This window comes from Lonchura striata, chromosome 6, assembly GCF_046129695.1.
Source record: "Lonchura striata isolate bLonStr1 chromosome 6, bLonStr1.mat, whole genome shotgun sequence".
Taxonomy (NCBI): Eukaryota; Metazoa; Chordata; class Aves; order Passeriformes; family Estrildidae; genus Lonchura; species Lonchura striata.
The window spans coordinates 3,905,875-3,929,058 of NC_134608.1; the positions used below are offsets into that span (position 1 = coordinate 3,905,875).

At 40.3% G+C, this 23,184-nt stretch overlaps 1 protein-coding gene across 1 annotated transcript in view; it reads left to right on the forward strand.

The window, feature by feature from the left end:
• Positions 1 to 23,184, forward strand: part of PELI2 (pellino E3 ubiquitin protein ligase family member 2) — a 66,226-nt gene that overhangs the window by 37,706 nt on the left and 5,336 nt on the right. The window contains exon 3 of the mRNA XM_021534638.3: positions 19,179 to 19,280. Coding sequence (XP_021390313.1) covers positions 19,179 to 19,280 — 102 coding nt within the window. The remainder of the gene's footprint in view (positions 1 to 19,178; positions 19,281 to 23,184) is intronic.

Consider the following 23,184-nt stretch of genomic DNA (forward strand, 5'->3'; position numbering starts at 1 on the left):
TCCCTATAACTTTAGATCCAGAAAAGATTTTCAATAATGTAAAAATATAAAGCTACAAATTCATCTCTTCATCATTTGTTTTGAATGCCTGTGTTCATGAAAGTAGTTCAGAGTCCTGATGGTTCTGGCTTAAATCTTAAAATCTTCACCGAGTCCTAGGATTGAATTTTCATGAATAAACAGATCTTAACTTTGGAAAGCAGGAAATGCTAGGGTTTTGTTGCATTGCTGTTTGTTCACGTTTCTGTGAAGGGGAATCCTGGCCTGAGAGACATGATTCTGTAATTAGAATATTAGTTACACTAGATCACCTCTTTCAGCTTTACTGGAAATCAGTGCTTTTCACGCTTTGCTAAGTGAGATGCACAGAGACAGGCACTAAAAATTACACGTTACACTTCAAACTCTTCCTCTCTCTTGATATTTTCCTTGGTACTGAGGCCTTTGGCTGCTGAAGGGAAAAATCTAGGATACATGCTGTTCTTTCATAGCTCTCATTTCCTCAAAACTATTATTATTTTCCTTGGAAGCCAGTCTGAGCAGAAAGCGTCAGTCATGGTTCTGTATGTCTGGTGGCACAACACTGTGTCATCTCCTGGTGTCACAAATAAAGGAATTTTTCCAGGTCAGGACAGAATTTCAGCTCATTTCTCCCGGACTGTTTGCACTGGAGAAGCCTCATAGTAACAACTCAGCTTTTTTTTTCCTCCAGGAGGAATGTCTGCCTTTTGTTCTTACAACTCATTGTTCTTTTCTGAATGCCTTCCCCATAAGTGCCTTGTGGGTTTTTTTGTTTGTTTTTCACTCAGACTAAAAATCTTGAATTAATTTGTGAAGTGGTGTTTGAACTTTCTAACAGAAGTTAGTCAGGTTGGTGTTCAGTGAGACAAAGCTGCAATTATCTCTATTTTTGTACTCCCGAGGGGCTTCATTACAGCAGCTCCTCTCTCCCTGCTGCTGTGTCCCGGCAAGGTGAGGTTCAGGATTCAACAGACACAACAAATTATTATTTTCTCTGTCTGTGTAGTATTTCATCCCTGCTGATGGAACATTTAACTGGGGGTTTGTTTTTGGTTTTTTTTTGGTTGATTTTTTTTTCTTGTTGTTGTTGTAGTAACAGGAGAATCTGTGCGAGTTCAGACAGAGCTTGTATTATTGAATACTTGTTTGGTAGTCTTGGTTTGAAAAGCCAGGTGTCAGCTAAGGAAGGTGGGAGCCTCCCCTGAAATGGACAGTGTAAACTCCCTCCCTCTGAATTGTTATAATTTTGAAATTAAGGGGCTCTCAGGTAAAGATATGGGAGTAGGAATAACAGTTCTTAATTAGGGAAGAAAAATTTTTAAAAAAATTAAATAAAAAGTGCAGTAATACAAAACAACACTGGCAGAGTCAGAGCAGCCCCGTCCCCTGAGGGTCAGGGAGTGGCTCAGCCCCATCCCAGGGGGGCTCAGCCCTCCTGCAGTGCCAGCTGTGCTTCTGCTGGAGCAGGATCTGCACAAGGGGGGAGTTTTCCTTGGAGCTCCAGGGCTGGGGGAGATGGGCCTGGGCTCCTCTGGGAATGCAGGGGGAAGGAAGCTGCTCCTCTGGGAATGCAGGGGGAAGGAAGCTGCTCCTCTGGGAATGCAGGGGGAAGGAAGCTGCTCCTCTGGGAATGCAGGGGGCAAAGGCTGCTGTGCTGTTCCCAGGTCAGATTGGATCCAGGTAGGAATGTTTGGCTCCTCCCCTGGGCAGAGCATCTCCCCATGGATGATGGAATTTTCTCAGCCATGTAGGAACACTCACTGGCCATGAACAGATAATTAATAATTAATGGCCTATGAACAGAAGAGGTCTCCTGGAGGGAGAATTGGTTGTGGAAGAGATAAAGAAAAACTGCCCAATGAACAGAGGATAACTGCCCCACAGACAGGAATAGAATACAACCCCAGTTCCAACCCAAGACAGTAATGATGTGGCAAAAGTATCAACAGTTCTGCTGCATCAGCTCCTCCACTGCTGTCAGCCAAAGACAGGGACACTTCAACCCCAAAATGGCTTTAAACTGCTCTATTTTAATATTGCTTAATGCAATTTGACAGGCACATAGTGCTCTCTTAAAGCCTCTAACAACACTTTCATGATGGACTAGTGTGGGTTTAAGCAGGCTTTCCTGAAGTTTTAGATTTGCTGATCCAACCCTGAGGGCAAGTACTTAATGCTTCAGACCCTCCAGACTGTTAGTTACACTTCATAGTAACATTTCCTTCTTCAGGTAGTGCTTTGTCTTTTCATAACACTTAAAATAAACCTCCTTTAATTTGACAATTTTAGCTATCAAAGCTGAAGCTTGAGTGGCAGCATGAAACTGTAATAAGGATACATTTGGTCACAGACACAAAAACTGCCTTACATTTATACTTTCCACTGCAGAAAATTGTTGCACACCTGTTGTTTCAAGACCCTTTTAATAATTTTTTAATAAATCTCTTTTTTTTTTTGCTTATATATTTTAGTAGGACATAGTTCTTTTTTTATAGTGATATCTTTAAGTATTCAGTGCAAGTCAGGGGAACTGAATAGTTTATTCATGCATTTATAACTCCTTGTTAAGGGAATGTCTATAATATTTTGAAAAGAATGTACTCAAGTAACTACCTGCAATTCACAGAGCTCTCTGCCTGGAAAATGAGCTTTAGCTATTGTTCAATATTTATTTTTAGAAATTGTGGTAATCTGGAGAGGTCTATTCAAAATATTTTACTTAAAAGAGAGTATGTCAATATTTGGCAGGATGCAAATCCTGACTTTCTCAGATTCTCTCAGCAAGGAGAGGGGGAAAAATGTACCAAAACCATTGAGAATTAAATGCTCTGGTGTTTTGCATTATTTTGTTGCATTTCAGTGGAAGATGGATTTTAAGAGTGAAGACCCCAACCTTCTGCGTGGGGAATTTGTCTCTGAGATTGAAGACAAGGTAGAGTATCCACGTGAACAGTCTGTGGTAAGAAGTAAATAGGAAAAACTTACTTAGCAGCCTCTAGTCCCAAAAATTCCTTGCCTATGTAATAATGTGAGGAATCTGACATTTCTGTGCCTTGCTGAATGTAAATGAGATATATAATAAATATATTTATTATATATCTGTTGGTATCTATTAATAATTATTGATATAATAAAAGACACTTTGAGAAAGTGTATGAGGACACAGTAAAGAGGAATTCTAAACTATTTATCCTCATGTTCACGAGGGAGGGATCAGTTCCTCATCTATTTGGGTTTGATGGGGATCTATTTTCTGTAATGAGGGAACAGGAGAGAGCCTGGCTGTGCCTTTCCCAAAGCTTGCACAGCACCTCCTGCTGCCTTTTCATCCCTCTGCACACATTTTCTCCCTGCATTTGGGGAAAACAGCAGAACAGCAGGTGTCTGTTCACTCTAGGGTTATAAGGTGAGTCCTGGTTTATTGAGGACATCCTAGAAATACAATTTTCTAAATGAGTGTGTTCCCAAGGATCCTAAGTGGCTAAAGAGAGAGGGAGAGAGCACCTGCTGGCTTGGTAATTGATTGCTGGGGTGAGAGCAGTGGGGAATTCCTGAAGAGTTTTAATGGTCCTCTAAGAGCTGGAAAGGGATAATGAGAGCCCAGATCCCTGTGCAGGATGGGAACGTGGCACCACTGCACACTGGTATGAAAAGTAAAAATGAGAAATTGAAAAGGAGCTTCAGGTGATATTATCTTCACTGTTATCAGCTGGCTATTAATTAATTTAAGTCCTGGTAAATTATTTGTGAAATTGAAATTCCTGAGCTGGTTATTAATGGGATTTTGTAGTAGTAAGCAATTTTCCAGCCTGAAATGTATCACATGAAAGAACCTTTGAAAAACCAAATAACCAACCCCATAAATTTCATTTGATAAAACTGGTAGCAGTTCATGTGTAAGAAGAGTAAGTAAAATTAAGCTGCATGGAGTTGCTTGCCCATTTAAAAATGGTCTTTTTTTAAAAAAAACCACATTAGTTGTAATTAACTATAACCAAAATACTAGCAAAGTGAAATACTTGGAGGATTTCAGTAGGGCATATAGGTATTGCAACAGAGACTTGCCTTGGGAACAAGAGTTGTCTCCAATTGGTAAAAATGTAATTCTGCAAAATTGGATTTCTGGACTGGGATGAGCAGGGAGTTGTGGAATTGAACAGTCTGTGTTGACGAGGCTGCCTTATCCAGTACAGATCTGCTGTCAAGTGTTCAGAAGGATTCTGAAATGCTGGAGAGGATTCAAACGGGAGTAGCAAAACTGATTTGAAGGAGGGAATGGAAAGACGCTGCCTGGTATAGCAGCAAATGAAAACTGGCAGCTGAAATGAGCTGTTGCACAAGTTACTCACCACAACTGCCCGAGAAACCTGGCACAAAGTGCCTCACCAATTTGATTCTGAACTCCAGCAACTGCCTAGGAATTTCCACATGCTGCTGTCTGAAAACTGATTTCTTTGAAGAAATCTGGTTTGTTTTTAATTTAGTGTATTTTACACTTCATTGATGAAATCAAATTAGCATGAAGCAGATTGACATGTTTTAGCCAAATGTGATGCACTTAAACCAATGTGGGGACAAAAGGATGACTTTGGAAAAGAGCTGGTATGGGGAAAATTTAACCTGATTAGGTAATCCTGTTTAAAAATCTAAATTATAATTTCTTTGTGCTCTTTTGGAGAAAATATTAAGTGTGCAAAAGTGTTTGGTTATTCTGAAGCAGGTGTTCACTCTTGTCTCCAGGATCTGGGTGGAGGGTGGAGTGAGTTGTATCCCAGTAGCTGCAGGGTTTTGAAAATGATGGAAAATGTTCCCATGTGTTGTAGTAGGCACTGTGTGGAGCGTGTGGAATGGGAGGGTAATGGCTGTTGTAAAAATGAATTAGGACTGTTTGTGAGTAAGTGCTAAAATGGAACCTTTTTTTTTTTTTTTTTTTAGGTGTAAAAAATGATGATGCTTGTAGTGAAAGTCTGTGTACATAATGTAGGGGAAAAAACAAACCTGGGAAGCATTAGGGAGGGAAGATTAAAGGAAGAGCCCATCTTTAGAGCCCATATGGGATTTGTAGCTCCAGCTCTGTCTGCAGAGACATCAGGGAAGGGGGTGAGAGCCCTGAGCCTTGATGGATGCAGGGAAACCCTCGCAGCTCTTGGGGCCTTTTGTTCCTGCTGCTTCATTAGGCAAAGCAGATGTGAGATTTAAGGGATTATTTGCTACTCCTACAGAGGCTCAGCAACAAAATCCAATACCAAAAGACCTCAAACTCGAGGTTCTATTTCGTCTGGGGAATTGTAAATTTGGAATGATCCTGTGTGAAGTCTAAAATGTAGTTTATAATCAACCACAAATTTTGGTTTATGGCTTCTGTGCCATCATTTAAAATCCTGTTATCCGCACTGCCTGACCTGACTTAACAGTCAGAGGGCAAATCTTCTGAGTGGAAATAATTTTACATCAGTTGCCAGGTACAGAAACAAAAAGGTCAAAATGAGATACTGTGATAAAAGCTGCTCTGAATTGCCTATTACATGTAATAGCTGTATTAATAATAATAGTAGAGGTTGAGAGAGCAGGATGGGTTAATGTAGCTGAATAAAACACCTTTTAGGTGTGAAATATTTTCTACATATTCCATTGCTTGTTAGAGAATAGATGTCATTATCCCAGAGATTTAATAAAACATTGGAAGGTCAATGAAAAAATGAATGTTTTGATAGGACAAGATACTCAGGGACAGGGGTAGTTGGAAGTCATGCTGCAAGTGGGGAGTGCATTCAGCTATTGAGACACTCCAACCTTTCCCTCAATGTTTATGGAACCCAAGAGAGGTTCTGCTGCAGTTTTCTGAAAGGAATTCTTTAAGTAAAGCCAACCTTTGGTGTACAATTTGTACGTAAAAAGAATTTTTGTGTTGGCACTGCACACTGTGGTCTGCATTTCTTCAGCATTGCTGTGCTATTAAGTTCTTGTTTTTAAGGATCAGTGAATCTGTACCAGCTTGCTGGGTGGTTGTTAGAAAAATGGGTAAGTTTTCTCAGTTATAATTACATTAAATGTGAATTTAAATATACTCTTCACTTATATTGACTTTGATTTTGGATTTCAATTTATTATATTTGCTCAAAAAGTATGTAAGATCTTAATTATTTTTTTTTAATCTGGCATTTGATCTGGATTGCTATTTTCATCTGTTGTCTTTAATTAGGCTTCCTGCTGGGTTTTGTAGCTTTACAGTTCATACCTTGTGAAAGAATCAATTGATTTCAGTGCAGATTCCCACGGTTACTATTCTTAAATTGCTTTCTTAGCTCAGCAGAGTGGTGGCACAGTTCTTGAAATTGGATCTTTACAGCCACTGCTGTTTATTTAAAAGAAACAGATTACTCATGATTTTTCTACAGCCTGCATGAGATGATTTGATAATTTATTTGTAGGCAGTGTTTGCTCCAAGGAGTCACCAGAGCTGCTTCTTAATTCGCTCACCCACAGTGTCTTGGGGCTTCCTCTGGATACCATCCAAGTATTCCAGAAGTGCACAGGAATGTGACTAAAACTGCACCCAAAGCATGTGATTTCAGTGTTTTTAATTTTATATATATGTATATAACATATGTGTTTCAATCATGTAATAAATGCCAGTAGGTATTTAGTCAAGAGAATGTAAAGGGCAGGTAAGTCTGGAGATGGAGGTTGGTGCAGAGGGAAGGAACAGTGGAAATGATTTAAATGATTCTGGGATTTATGGGGCAGCTCTCTGGAAAGTCAAAATGGGATTTTTGGCAGAGGGTTGCAAAAGGGAATGTTTTTTTTCTTCTTATCTCCAGCATAAAAATGATGGGTGGAGTAAGCAGTGATCTCTTGAGCTGTGTATGAAATGTGTAATGGCTCTTCCAAGTCCTGCTCTCAGTGAACCTGTAAAACTGTGGATAGTCAATTTGAAACATGTCAAATACTGCTCTTAAAGCTCTCAGAAACACGTGTGTAAATTCATGATTTTTTCTTAAATTAAACAATAATATTGAACACATTTATCATTACTATGGGCAGCCTGATAGTGCTGTGTGCTAAATACCCTTCACTGGCTCAAAGTTCTGCCAGAAGAAGAATCAGCACAGCAAAGATTTTCCTTCCTCCTTGCTAAAACTTAAACAACTGTTTTAAGACATCAAGTCATTTAAAACACCAAATTGAAACCATCTTTTAAATCAGTTAATACTGGGAAACACAATTTTTATGTCAAGAACTTCTACCCAGGCATGCTGTGGGGGCAAAAAAAGATTCTTGAAGTGCTTTTTGCTGTCTGTAATTTTATAAACCTGTTCTCCACATAGATGTGAGCTGCTTTATCCTAGGAAGCACTGGATATTCTATAACCCTAATTAAAACTGTGCCTTATTAACACTGTGGGCTGCTAAGTGCATTGTGTCATTATTTAAGACTCTTACTCAATGCTTGTTTCATTCAATATAAAGTCCCAAATCCCACCTTCCACTGGGAAAATTGTATTTTTCATAGAAATAATGACATAGCCCATAATTTGGCTCCTGCAACTTTAGATTTGTGCTCTACCTCTTTATTTTTAAAATAAAAATAGAGAAACAAGATATAATTTAAAAAAATATAATTTAAATTATAATATTTTTGTCTGTGTGTGTGTTCAGATAATTTGGGTCTTATTGCTAAAGGTATATCTGGAAAAAAAAAAAAGTGTTAATATGGGATGGAGCCTCGATTCTGTCTGAGCCAGCCTGTTTTGGAGAGGGGCAAAGCAGGTCATATCAGTGGTGAAGTCATGTTGTGTGAAGTGCAGAGCTTCTGATGAGCTGTTCTCTTATCTGACATTACATGTGAATAGAAAGCAAGTTGCCTGTAAAGCTTGCTTTAAATTTTAATAAACTGTAAAAAAGATAAGTGGTAATTTCCTGATGTGGATGCATCTAGTAGAGCCTGCTAAACCCAAATCTCAGGATCATAAATTTTAAAACGAATCTTAGTGGCTTGAATTTTTAAGCTGGCATGATAGATTTAAATTTTAGGGAAATAAATTTCCCTTCCTCTCCTCTGCCTGTATCAATCTTACTGCAAAACGACAGAAGATTCAAATGTGAGAACACAATGAAAATAACAGGAAGGGAGAGCAATAGAGGCGACTAATCCTCTAATTACTTTCTCTGAACACTGGGAATTGGGCTGCAGAATATCCTTCAGTACAATCTAGAGTAAGCTAAATTTATTCCATTCCAAAGCTGTAAAGGGAAGGATTTTGCTACCAGCTCAGAATAGTAATGGGCTGTGGTGGTCTTTATCTGATGGCAGCCAAGCAGATGTGGCTGCTCTGCAGATTTGAATTTCTCTGCCTCTTAATTGCCCTGTGCTCGCCCTTTCACACCCTGGGGTTTGAAATGGAATGAAACAATTCCATGATTTTATAAACCATGGGGCAGAGCCCTCTGTTCTGGGCATGGGGGCTGAGGATGGCGTTTACAACAGAATTCACAGAATGACCAGGTTGGAAGAGACCTTAAAGACCATAGAGTCCAACCCAGCCCAACACCTCAGCTAAACCCTGGCACCCAGTGCCACATCCAGGCTTTGTTAAACACACCCAGGGATGGGGACTCCACCACCTCCCTGGGCAGACAATTCCAGTGCTTAACACCCTTTCTGTAAAAACCTTTCTAATATCCAGCCTATATTAGGAAGTGACTGTTGGACTCTCCTAGAAAGTTCTCTTTGGCTCCATACTGGTATAAAAGCTGTTTTGTGGCAGACGTGACCTGTATTTTGGCTCAAGTGCTCTCAGCCAGTTCTTTTGTGTTTACTTTGCTCACTAGTGTGCTGTTGATATTGATATTTTCCCCAATCCTTTATTCCACACTGAAGTTTTAGTAAAAACACAAAGATGCTGTACACGTGTGGCTTTCAGCTAAACCTCCCTCTGTTGGTGTTGCTTGTAACCTCTGGCTGGTGTCTTGGGTGCTAAAATTCTGGAGTAACACTCAGGCACAAAACATTCTGGGAGAAATGAATCTTAAATCTGGCTGTAAGCACTTTGTTGTGGTTCTGGTGAATGACTGAGAATGGGATTTGCTTTCTCACTGTGTTTCTCAGTTTGCAGGGTGGGGAGGCAGTACTGGTCCCACATCCTCCCAGAGCCCTGACACCTCCTAGCTGCAGAGATGGTCTTTTTTTTTTTCTCCCTTGGATAATTTAGAAAAGTTTGGGAAACGGGGCCAGCCTTGTTTTCAGCTTTGCACAGATTGAGACAGCACCAGGGGGGTTTACAGTCACTTATGTTTTGGAATGAGCCTGGCAGCTGCACATGTGGGGAGGAAAGCTCCTTGCTTTGCACTTGTTAGCAACTTGATTTTTCAACTCCTGTGCAGCACATAATTCAGGATTTAATTCTGACTGCTGTTTAATGTATTATCTTGTTGACTTAAATCACTTAAGTAGCTCAGTTAAACACAGTTCAGAGAGTGTGTGTGTTTTTAAGTACACTATGTTGTGAGTAAGGAATGTGAGCAAGCTCTGAACTTTGCCCAGGAAGATGCTTGGTAATGTGTATAAATAAGAACTGGAAAGGTTACAAATGCTGTGTTCATCGTGCACTTGTAGGGCTAAAGAAACCCAGAGTGATTTTTTCCACATGCAATATGTGGGCTATTAATTTGTGTTAGTGAACTGAGAGGTCAGATCATCCCTTTCATCCTGCAGGAGACAGATTCTACAGATTTACATTTACCTGGCTTGTTCTGCTCCCAGAAATCCCTTGCAGTAAGGATGCTCTGTTTGAAAAGTGGGCTTAACATACTTTTGCTCAGAGCTACTGTCAAATTTGCCTAACTTAGTTCAAGCCCCAGTTGAACTATTCTACAGATATTTTTATATTATTGAAAATCTCCACTGAGGAAATTGCCACAAAGTGCAGTTTTCAATGACTTGTTGCAGTTCCTGTAGCAATCCAGACCAGTAAAAAAAAAAACCTGATTGCTTTTGGGTTTGTTCTGTCAGAGTGTTTTCTCTCAGGACAATATTCCATAGTATGATTTCTAGAAAGCAACTTCTGTCCCTTGATGGGCTCTATAAAATCTAACTGCTTTCCAGAAGCACTGAATGGCTTTTTTGGCAAGAAGTATTTGCTTTTTTCCCCTCCCTCTTGAGAGAATTTTGTGCAGCTGCTTAACAGGTCTGTTAAGGTAACTGTCTGGAGAGTCTTTGGCTGTCTTGATGTAAAACTGGCTTGTGTCAGATGCAGTTTATGGAGTCTGGGAGCTGTGGAATGATCTGCAGCTTCTCCTGGTGTTATTGTGTGCTCTCCTTTGGCAGGCAGGCACAGCTTGGTGCTCAGGGGTGCTTTGATTCACAGAAGCATTCACTGCTGATGAGCCGAGTGTACAAATCTTTCAGGCTGTAGATTGATAAAAGCCCTTGAGGGGACTTCATCACTATATATATATATATTTATTTTTTTTTTTTTTGTCTGGCTTTTAGTTAAGGATCCTAATTTGTGGCTATTTTGTGTGCTTGGCATACCCAAATACACGAGTGTAGCCAGGCATCTGCTGCTTTTGTTCCTGATGTGTATAAATGAATTGTAGACTGTTGGCACCAGAATGTTCAGTTACAAACACTGTTGCATCCTTCTCTAATTACTGATATTTTTGTGGGAGTGTCAAGAGTTTTGGGGATGTGATCCAGCTGCAGTGACAAAATCATGTTCATGTCTTCATGTTTAAATCTATAGCTTTGTAGTCTTCCTGGAAAAATCCTACTCTTAGGAAATTAATGCCAGGAGTTTTGGAGTCAGAAGTTTTGCTTTCCAAAAAGTCACACATGAAGGAAGGTCTCACTGGTGTCCGAAAAAGTATTTTAATAATTTGAGTGAAATCTCTACTGAGAGGAATATGGAAATCTAACCTGTAATACAGTGGAGAATCCCCCTATATTCTGTAGTGATTAGTTAAGGCATTGAAAAGAGAATTGCTGCTAGAGTAAATAAGAAGTAGTGGGACTTTTTTTCTTTTTTAAGTTATTGTTGACTGCAAATATTAAAAAATGCAAAACTGCCAAAAATCTGCATGTGACAACGTGATACAACACCACTGAAGGTCTCCTATCAAACAGATGAAACTCTGCATAGGAAGTGATAAACAAAAATGCCTCCTGAGGCTCCAGAGCAGCTGAAATGTGTCCTCAACACAGGATTCCCAGCAGGCAGCTCTAGAGCAGCTGTGATAAAAATTGTCACAGCAATGTGCAGGCACTAACGTGTCCAGAGGAGCATTCTGGATTTTGGGAAGGAAGATTTGGGTAGTTGATGTATCTGACACTGCTGCAGTTTGGTGTGATGCCTCTGAGCTGTCTCTGGCTCTGGTCTGTTTGGGGGAGGAAATTCAGCAAACTGAATAAAAGGAGGAAAAACAGATAATTCTAAAGATGGGTGAAAGATCACTTATCATGTAATGTTACTGAACATGGGCAGTAGAAAATGGAGAGAAGAAAGATCTTAAGGGCTAGAAAAGTGAGAAGGTGAGATTGGGAGGAAAATGGTTTATAGGTTGGTTCTGTAAAGTGTTGGTTCACAGCAACCAAAAGTTGGTGATTTACAAACAACTCCTGAGCTACTGTGTCATAAAGTTGGTGTGTGTTGGTATAAACTGGTGTCTACTTTGAGCTGCTTTTACTTACTAGGGGGAGCAACTGGGCTTGCAGAGCTGGTCAGGAGTCCTAGGAATGAGAAAGGATTCTGGTCTGGTCAGTGGCTGCAAAAATGATGGTTTGGACCCCTAACTTCAATCTGTGCAGTTTCACCAACACCCCCTTGAGCATTTTGAGGGTATTTTGAATACTCCCCTTTTGTTTGGGGAGTAGCCTATTCTACATTCTTCTGAAAAGCAGAATATAGCCAAGGGTCTTATCAGCCCTGATGTCGGTTTACAGTAGCTTATCTAGGAAAATTTTTCTTTTTCTGCCTCCTTCCCTGCTGCAGTACCCAGCCACAGAATTAGGGAATGGCATGTTTTGGTGCTGCTTCTCTAGGGAAGGGTTCTGTGTGTGGTATTGGCTGGTTGTCTAAAACAACACAGATCCAGCAAATGGAGGAAAGGGTTTAACATCTGCCTGTTGAGTTGATAAATGAAGTGCTCGAGTGGCAGCACACAACCCCACATGTGCACTTGGAGCAGATGGCTTTGATATGTGCTGGAGACAAATGTGCTGTCCCTTCTGTCCCCTCCAGCCTCAGCAGGGAAAGGTGCACAGAACAAACCTGGGAGTGCTTCAAAAGCCATAAAAACATGAAGTGTAAACAAACCACGCTGTGCTGACTTTGTTTCTGTGTAGTCACTGAGCCTTGAGTTTTGGGGGGTGATCTGCATTCAGTACATTGAAGTGGGGTGGGTGATCTGCTATTTTCATGCTTCAACTCGTTCATTGTGACAGGGATTGCAGACAGTGCCACACATAGGTCGTTTCAAAGTGACAAAATTTAATTTCTTTGTGGTGGCACATTGCCTTCCCTGCATGCAGTTACTGGCTCTTGGTCCTTTTTTTGGTCATTTCCTAACACTCTTTAGCTGTCAAGAGAATATTGGCAGCTGAAGTATTAGAGGCAGACAAGGTGTTAACATTGATATTTCAAAAATGACTGCAGAGATGTTGTTGCAGTTGCAATGTTTATAAGGAAGGGGGAAACCCTGGAAGAATGGGCTTGTGTGGAGTTGTGCAGGAAGCAGATACAGAGTTAAAAGAGCTGGGCCAGTGGTTCTGGTTGATTCAGATATTTCAGTCTCTCCTACAGGCACATTAAACCCTTAAGTTTTCCATAATAATGTGTCTTTCTTTGCAGAAGGCTGTAGGAAAATTACAGTATATATATACTAGCTGTATCAGTAGGCAGAGGTCAGTGTAAATTTATTGAAGTGCTGTGTTAGAGAAGCAGTAATTCTGGGCAATTACTCTTAGGTTTGAGACAGAGTAAAATTGCAAACAGTCTTTAGCTAATGTTCTACGAATTGGCATTTGTCTTAATTTGCTGGGAAACTTCCCAAGTGGTGAACATACTTTTCTGATGTGGGTAAAGTATCAGTGGCTCGTGCTTAGGAGCTTTTGTTATGTTTTCTTATGATAACTCAGAGTCTGCTGGCTCTGGCAGTCAGTCTGTCCAAAAATCCAGTGGAAATGGGATGTGTTCTTCACTTTTGAAGGCTTCCTTCCTTGCTGGCTAAAGCTTCCCTTTAAGTTGCAAGATCTTTTGTCTGACATCCCCGAGTGTTTCTTGTGTTCTCTTTTTATAAAAGCAATGGAAGGCTGGCAGCCAAGTCTGAAAGCTTTTAACTCATGAAGGCTCTGCTGTCATTAATTTTAAACACGTCACTGTGGTGTCGGTCAGCTCCACTACCAACAAAGAAAACTAAAGTGTTCCCATAAATCATTTTATTGTCCTAATCCAACCTAATTAACTCAACTAAAAATCCTATTCTGTTGAAGCAGCCCTTCCTGTGAGACATCTGCCTCTTTCTTAATGGATTTTAGCTTTTATTTCTGCTATGGTGCACAAGAGATGGTGACCATAATAGCATTAAGTCCCTCTTGCCCTCTTTGGGGAGCTCACCTGCCACAAGGGAACTAATTTTAAACTTCCAAATGCAGAGATTTTTTTTTCTTCCTCATTCCTTGGAAACATGGTTTGCAAGCCAGGAGGAAGCAATACAATCTCTATTTCTAGAAGTGGATTAGACTTGTTCCCTTCAAGCTTTGCAAGCAGCAGCCTAAAGGCTCTGAGAATTTTGGGATCTGCTTCTGTAGTTCATGGACACGCTCCTGACACGGCAGGTTTGGCTGAGCAGTGTTGAGCTGATGGGATCCTGCCCTGAGCTCTGGGGCTGGAGGTGACTCAGGGGAAGGAGCAGCACTGTCAGTGTGCAGGGCTTTGCTGTGGCACACCAGGACATGAGCCCAGATAGGGAACATCTGGCTGAGCACAGCTGTAAATTCAGTGTAGGAGAAAAAGGTGAAATGCTGACTTAAGAGCCATTTCTGCTCTTGGGGATAATCTGTTGAAGATTTGTTAAGTTGTAGTTTTGTTCCATCCTTTTTCTGTATCTTGGCTAAAAAAGCAGAGCACTAAGAAGCATTGGTTTTAAATATAACCTTTATATATTCTTATTCCCTTTATCTATGAGGTGCCTTTCTTTGGGGTGAGGCAATTTGATTTTCTCACTTCTTGAAATGATGATAAAACTGATAGCATCCACCTTTCCAGGGGAGTGAGTGGAGAGCAAGAATTCAGATGGACTGAGATATTCCAGGGGCTGGCAGAGTTTGCAGTGTTGCTGCTGGGAAAGCAGACTCTGTTTGATCTCTATTTGATCTTGGCTCCTCTGAGACCTGACAGATTTGTAAGTCATAGCCTTTAGCTGCTGCTTTGATTGTGAGGGCAAAGTGCTGGAACGAGGTTTTGTTCTCAAAACGGAGAGAAAGGAGCAAGAATGAAAAAGTGTGTGTAAGGAGGCAGGGGAAAAACCAAGGCCAAGTGTAATTCCAGCCAGCAGGAAGGATATAACTGGAAACTTGTGCTACTAGCAAAGTCGAAAAATGAAAAATAAAAAGTAAAAAGGAACATTTGCTTGGGCCATGTTGTTGTGAGGTCATAGGCTTTTCAGTCTCTGTTCAAACTGGGGAGTTTTGATCCAAAATGACCAGAACACAAATCTTGAGGTAGTGGGGGGAGCTGTGGGGTTTGCCTGGAGCAATAGGGAGGAATCTTCCTGCTCACCTTAAGAGCAGGCTCAGCATCCACTGAGGCTTGGAGCCTCCATCTGGGAAGCCCCATGGATTTGTATTCATTGCTGTGCAAACACGAGCCCTGTGTTGGAAAAGTGCTGGCCAAATCTGTCCCTTCATGCCACCTAGAATATGGCACTCAGGGTTCCCTTACTGGTTTTTTTTGGCATTTGGACTTCTAAAAATCCCTCAGTCCCACTGTGGGCATAGTCACTAGCAGTGCAATTACTGTGGAAAAAAATCTCTTGCTGCTGTTTTTTCCCCCTGTTCCTCCACAGGGTTTTTGTCAGGTCGCCTTCCCTTTGCTCTCTGTTTCCTCCAAAGGGAGCTCTTGAGCACCTTGAGACAGTTAAATGTAGAAAAACAAGTGTTGTGTAGGCAGCTGAATTCACCCAGCCTGTGTTTCCCCACCAACTGATGTGTCTTACAGTTCAACTGCTTACAGTTGAGCTATAAGAACTAGAATTCCTAAGATCATTGCACACATGCTTTTGTAATGTTTAGGTAACAAGAGTTACCTCAGAATGTTAATGCAACATTAAACATCTATAGAAATACAAGCTTATAGTGTAACTGTAACTCACACTGTGCATCGCATACCTCTAATGTGCTTTTACAACTACCAAAAAGTGTGGTTTTAATCTGTAGTTAGTATTGAGTTAGTATCCCAAGTAAAATAACAAGAATTCCCTGCAGTTTGGGGCAATTAACCCTACTAACACCCCACATAACAATGATGTATAAAAGATAAAAAGAAGTACACAATCACTCCAACACAAATTTACTTCTCAGTGTCAGGATAGTGGCCTTTGAAGACCTAGTTCTATTATTTCTGCATCTGTTTAGGCACCTAGAGTACCTGCAGCTCACACTTTAGCCAAATTTAACCACATTCCTGCTGGACAAGGGGTGGGATGTCTGTGGTCAGCCTGGAGCCACATGGTTTGGATTGGCTTGGTAGGCTCAGGCTGTGGATGTTGGTGAGGTTTTTCCAGCATTTCTATCTGTTGGAAACTAACTCAAGGTGGGATTTTTTTTTTTTCCTGTTCAATTGATAATGTTCATTAAACTTTTATGAGCCTGAAAAGCAGGAGCAAACTGTTCAAAGTTAAACACAGGGAATGGTGAAGGAGCCCAAAATGCTGGAAGTGCCTGAAGGAAGATCTCCCTTCCAAGACAACCCTGGGATTTATGGTTGGATTTGATAATCTTAAAGGTGTTTTAAAACCAAAATGATTCTACAGTTCCACTCACTCAAAAGCTTACTGGATTCTAAGAGAAAGCTTTGAAAATACCCAGTTTTACTCTGGTGGCTCTTGGCAGCCTTGGAGTGGAGGTGAGGAGACAGAAGACAGAAGTAGAGTTTGGTGCCAGGTTCTTGTTCTTCCTTGTCTTGTTTCCTGCCTGGAACGTGGACATGGTGTTGTCCACCCTGAAACTCTGAATTTATCAGTGAGAGCTCTTGAAGCTGCTGTAATTCTTGTGGGAATCAAGGCTTTTCTCACCATTTCAGTTGGTGCACCAGGGCAATTATGTGACAGCATCAAGGGGTTTTGAGGAGGGAATCCTGCTGACAGGAAAACAGTCTGAAAATTTGAATGCTAGAAGCAGTAAAAAGGCAAACTCACTATTTTGGTTGCAAAAAACCCCAGATTTGTGCAGTCAATCTCCAGACTCTTTTGGGACTTGTAGTAATGTGGTTCTATATTTCCTCAAGCAGTCAAAATCCTTCATTTTGCCTGTGTCTGCATTCCACTTGAAATAGTGTTTTATTAGTAGGAGTCTAAACTTCCACTGTTTTGTGTAGTTCCTAAAATACTGTTACTTGTCTCTTCTTTTTTAATTTCTTGACTTTGGAAGTGGCCAGTTGCTTTGCTTAAAATACCTGTAAAGTGTCTGAATTGGAATAACTGTTGGTGCTCAGCAGGCTGTGAAAGCACACAAGTTGAAACATTTCTCATAACGTTGGCTTTTTCCAAAATGATTACACAATTCCAGGAAATTAAATCTAGCGTTTCTTTACTGAAAATAACTGGGTATAAATAATGGAAAACAAAGAGGAGGGGAAGTAGATGGGGAAGAAAAGTTGGGAGGGGGAAGGAGCACACAGAGAAAAGATTATGTCCTACCCTGGAATTTCAGAGGACACACTGACCCTGGTCAGTATTAGTAATATATCTAAGCCCTGAGCTCTGTAGGCATAGGGCACGACCTGAGTCAGTAATTCAGGAAGTCCTTGTGTTTCCCTCTGTGTTTTTTCCAGCAGACCTTAAAAACTTCCAGATTGGATTCTCAGCAAAGCTTCCATGTGATGCAGAAGCTTGTCTGACACCAGCCTGGGCTTGGGGCACACGTCCCTGCCTGGGTGCTGGTGGCCACTGCTGCACAGAGAGGCTGGAGCTGCAGTCAGGACTGTCACATTTACACTCTGTCCTCTGCTTATTCCAGCTGCAGCAGAGATTTGTGGAAATGAGTGATATCCTGTGTAGGAAAGCTATTGCTTTCTGATCTTTGAAGTGGTGATAGCTGATAATATGAGTATGAACTGATTATTGCTATGTTAAGCTTAAAACTTAAGGTGTAAGGGTCTCCTGTTTATTTCTTTATTTCACTTCATTCTTTTTTGTTTTATTTCTTTATATCCTAGGAGCACCTTTATTCTTTTCTATCCTAGGAACACCTGAGACCTGCATAGAGTTTCAGATCCCTCTCTTAGTTGTCAAACAAGCACAGAGGAAAAACTTTTGAGAGCACAGCTCAGTGTCCTGGCAGGTCACAGAGTGTTAGTGACGTAATCCAAACTGCATTTTGGTGCCACTCTAGTGGTTATTACAAAACACTAGAAATAATCTGGGAAATTCAGAATCTGGCTGTTACTGATTACCAAGTGTGTTTGCATCACTTCTCAGCTGTTACAAGGCTTAGATTTCGTCTTCAAGTTTTGTTAAAAGCTTTATTGCAGAAAAGAAGTACTGGGAAAGGTCATCTTGCCTAATCAAAGTATGGTTTGGTGGGAGGGAACCTTAAAGAGGATCCAGTTCCACCCCTCTGCCATTGGCAAGGACATTTTTCACTAGACCAGGTGCTAGAACTTCCAGCAAGAGGCACTTTGTAAATGCATTGTCTGGTTGTAAATGCATGAGGTTTGCAAGAAACAATTCTTCCATTACGTGTTTTCAATAATTCTGTGTCAAATACTCTTGCTAACCCTTAGTAGGCTTTTAGTATGCACATAGATGTTTTTAATACCTCCAGCATTCAGAAGGATTTTTAATGATTTGTTCAATAATTGATGGAGCTTTGGCATAATTTAGGCTTTTGTGAGGGAGAGCAGGCAGATGAGTAGAATATATTTAGTTGTTTAGTTTAACCATCCCTATATGTGAATTCTTTAGGTGAAAAGCAGAACAAAGGAAAGGAGCAAGTGAGAGAACAACTTGGAGAAAATTAGTCCCTGAACTGAAAACTGGAGAAAGCTTTAATTAACTTATTAATTCATTGCTTAAGTATCTGCAAAGAGCAGTAACAGTCATTGCCTTCCAGAATTGTGTGTGGAATTTATATGGACCTTTTGTCCATATAAATGTCCATATATGGTCCATTTATATGGACCTTTATATTTACATCTATTTCCCTGTTAGCCAAGAAATTCAGTTTCTCAGCTCATTTTCCTCAATCTTGGTGAGATAAAGCAGAAAACAGGAGCTGTCCTCGTCTTGTCTTCTTTTAAATACAAAAATACTTTTTAATCTTTGATCTTAAATCCATATCTGTAGACACCAGTCTACTTTGACAGGTAGTAAGAAGTACCCTTTAATGAGGAAAACCACACTGAAAGTGTTTGGATTTTGTCAGCAGTTATATAAAACTGCTGGGCTCTTTCTGATATAAATAGGAATTTACTTAACCTGAACTCCTAGGTTTTAACTGGAAATCAGTTCTGTTGTTCACTTACTTCAAAAAAAAACCAAGCCAAAGCCCCCTCAACTCCAAGCCTTTGCTAGTGTACAAGTTGCTGCAAGGGTTAGGAACTGAATATAATTTCAGAGAAAAAAGGTGTTTGGAAAAAATATAGTATTTTTTACATTCAGAATACCATATAAAAATGGTATTTAGTATCTAAAAATGTATATAAAAATGTAAAAAAAAGTATTGGGTACTTCTGAACTAGAAACAAACAGCTGCAGCTTGGGGTTTTCCATTAAAAACAAACAAAAGAAATCCTGTTGTATGTGCTTACCCAACCTTGTAATAGCATGTTATGATACATTGCTTTTCCTGATCACAGCAAAGGTGTTTATGTAGAAAAATGATTTGATTGCAATATTTTTGTGTGTAATAGACATCTTTTTTTTTTTTTTTTTGTCCACCAGGCAATCAGCTCAAAAGGCCACCACAGTGTCTCTTACACATTATCCAGAACCCAGACAGTCATAGTGGAATATATTCATGACAGAGAAACAGACATGTTTCAGGTAAGGCTCTAAAATACTTGGATTGTTTTTTAAAAGCAGCATAAGAAAACCCCAGTTCTGCCTTATCCTTTGTGTGTTCTCTGTGACCTGTGGGGTTTCTGCAGTCTGACCCAGCTGTATTAATTTGGGAGCACTTTGAAATTTTGCATTATTCTGCTGTTTGCAAACCCACACCAGCACCTGTTAATGCTCTTACTGACTTACTCCTTTAATTGTACTCTGCCTTTTCTCCAAAGACAATTCTGGAGAGAAATGTGTGCTGTTTGAATTCATGAATGTGCACAGAATTACACCCACCACCCTCCAGATAATAATGTAGCTGGAGTAAAAGGAAAGTGGAGGGAGTAGGACGTGAGATGGAGAAGGAGGAAAGTAAAAGGAGCTGGGCAGTAGGGGAGACAAACCAGATAAATTATATTTATCATTCCAGCTCATTATGATGAGTTCCTGAGGGGTGTGCAGATCTATCAGCACACACAGGTGGTGTGGGCTGAATTTCTCTAAGCTCCCATCCAGTGTCCAACACGTGCTCAGTGTCCCCTGCCTGCATTTGTGTTTTTCTGCCTCATTTTGGTAACCTGAATGATTTTCTTGTGCTGGGGTTATATTTATGTATAATAAGAGAGAGCAAAAGTTCTGTTTATACTTAGACTTGAAACTTGGGGAACCCAGATATGCCAAACAACCTTTTTGTTCTAGACTGGTCAGGTCTGTGTTATCTAGAGCATCTCACCAGGAATTGTTATCCCTCCTCATTCAGCCTTTCATATTTAAAAGGGTCAGCAGTTGAGTGCTGTTGACAGAGAGGAAATAACTCTTTGGAGGTGTTGTTGCTTCTCTTGACTTGTGTGTTTTGCTCTATATTAAATTTTCCAGTGTGACCGAAACTATTAGGTCCAAATAGAAATTGATTAAAACCCAGTCTCACTCATTTGCTGCAGAATGAAGGATTGAACAGCCAGGATGAACTGAAATAGGTTTTTCTGTGTTGACTAGTGAAAGAAAAATGTAACCCATCCATTGGGGTTACAGTGTGATGCTTGTTCAGCTCTTGGGTAGCTACAGTACTATTTTTTCCTGTATATAAATTTTGAAAAACCATTTTTGAAAGCTGAATTTTTCCTCTTCTTGAGTGCAGTATAAAATTAATAAAGAGTTGCAGAACAGCTGCTTTTTCTGGGCATACTGCATAGTCATCTATTGCATAATGTCCTAGTGGTGGGTACAGCTTTTTTTGGGGGGGAATAAGACACCATTTCAGTCTTGAGGTGTGTGGGGGGTCCTGCTGTGATTTGATCTCAGTGAGTGCTGTGTCCTGGTTCAGGTTTCTGCTCTCTGCCTCTTTCCTGAGGATTGCACTCCATGCACTGGCTGCAGGGGCTGACACAGGAGTGATCTGCTGGACTGTGGCAATAATTCCCCACTGAAGCAGTGCCAGAGCAGCTGAAGAGGTTTCCATTATTCATATGAGCCATATAGATTTGAGCTGTTCTCATGAATCTGTTGGGGAAAAGTTACTTGAGGATGTTTAGTGCAACCCTGTGGTACATGATGACAAAATTCATGTCTGTTGATCCACAGAGTTTCACTGTTGGCCAGGCATCACTTGGACAGACAATCCTTGGAGTTTGATGTTTTCTTTTAAAATGTGTGTTCTTGGTTTGTGTAGGATGTGGAAGTTGAAAAGGGGAGGATAATTCCTGGACCACAGGATTATCCTGAGCCTTCAGGCCCCACTTTGACTGCAGTTAACATGTATTATCCTGGGCAAATCCTGGGCAGTTAACATGTATTATCCTGGGCTTTTTTGTTCTTTATTCCCACTGTGCTTCTTGAGCTGTTGTTCTACTGTGTTGTTTGTAGTTTCAGTTTTTGGTTTTTTTTTTTAACGTGGCTATTATGAAATCTGTGTGCAAATGCTGCTATGCACCTTTGTCTTAGTGACATCCAGGTCAGATTTCTTCATTTAATTACAAAAAGAATGTACAAATGCGTTCCTCTGGCATCTCCCAGACTCTTATGTGGTCCAGCATCCATGTGCTGCTATAAATGAAGATTTTCTTCAGAGTTTAGCCATTCTGTTGATGATGCATTAGATGAAGTTGAACTTGTTCTTTCATGGTTTGATGGGGTGAAAATGGGTTGATTTTTATCTGCCGGTATCCCTACAAAACCTGAAGTGTGCAGCTCCTACCATAAATAACCACAAGTTTATACAAGAAGCAGGTACATTCAATACAAAACATTGATTTTTTTTCCCTGAAAAACGACCCTTCAGAAGACACAGAATCCAATTCTCACTCTCACCAGAGTGAAATTCTGTTGAAGCCCAAGAACCTGCAGCTGTTAAATTCTGTGCTGGCAGAGTTTTTGTCAGGGGCAGTGTTTTACTGACAGCAGCAAAGGCAGGCACTGCCTGCCTCTCACCCAGCTTTAACAATCACCTGCACAGGACACAGCTCCTGCTGCCTCTGCAGCACCTGGCACATTTATGGGTTCTTGTTGGAAGTCACTCAGGGAAAGCAGGTGACACAGTTAACAAGAAGGGTCCCAAAACACAGCCTGAAGTTGCTAGAAAGAAGAAAGTCTTCTGTGCTGTACAGGACAATGGGAGAAAAATGAGTAATGAAGTGTGCAAAGAGCAGCTCTGAATTATGGCCTGGGTCTGTAGTGACTCTGGTCTGGCTGCAACGGAGGTAAAAGTTCTGCAGGGTGGATGTTGATAGCATCACGATTTTCCATTTATTCCTTAGGCCCTTGCTTTTCAGGTGATCTCAACCCCAAATTCATTATGTAATACAGAGTTTGATTGTTCGTGCAATCTGAGAAAATTGCCAGATTTTAAAGGCCACTTTTTCAAATAAATTCAAATGCTGAAAAGTAGCACAATACATGAGACTGATCCTCTAGAAGGCTTTCTCAACTGGAAAAGGAAGGAAAACCAAATACTTAAAATATTTGATTTTGCACTGAAGGAAGGAAAACCAAATATTTAAAATATTTGATTTTGCACTGACATCCTTGTGACACAAATGAGAAGTACTGAAGTGTTTAGATAAAATGCTACATATGATTGCAGAGATTTTAAAAAAGCACACAGATGCATTGTTTATAGATCTTAATGGTTATATCTAATGAAATTGGAATTTCATGGTGAATGATTACTGTGATGTAAGGCTGGGAGCATACACTTGTGTGCTTTGTCATCCTTTAAGGAAAAATGAGGCAGATTTTTCTCTAATTGCATCTAAAAGCTTTGAGAAAATGATCTATTTTAGAGACTGCAAGAGGAAGAAACTTGTTATGAACAAATTAATTTCATATTTGTTATTGATTATCCTTTAAGAGACTCCATGTACAGATGGAGAATAGTCAAAATTTATTCATGAGGTTCCTGCTGCTGCTCAGTGCTGACTCTTAGCAGGAATTGCTTTGAATGGGAAATAGAAGCCTGGTAGAAATAATACTGTAAAAGGAAGAATATTGCTTTGTAAGATTTAGCTTCAAGTTGTCAAGTTCTATAAATCAGGAATATCCCATATTAAATAGTTTCTAAACTCTCTCTCTCCTGGGTGTTCTAGTAGACACTTTCTGTGAGAAATTGAAATGTGGACTTTTGATTAGGCCTTGTTGAGTATTTCCTGTGCAGGAAGCTGATCCCATTTTGTGCTTGTGCTGTGGAGACAGGAACTGGATGTGCCACTGAGCCAGGAATTCTGACACGTGTTAGACTGTGACCCTGCAAACAGAGCTTGGAGCAGAGAAGCACAGGAGAGATCCCTGCACTGTTTCTGTCAATCCACTTGTGACAAGGTTTAGATGTGGATAATACGAATTTCCTTGACTCTTGAACAATGTTTCTTTAAAGCAGGTTTACTTTGCAGAGATGTTTGTTAATGATGGA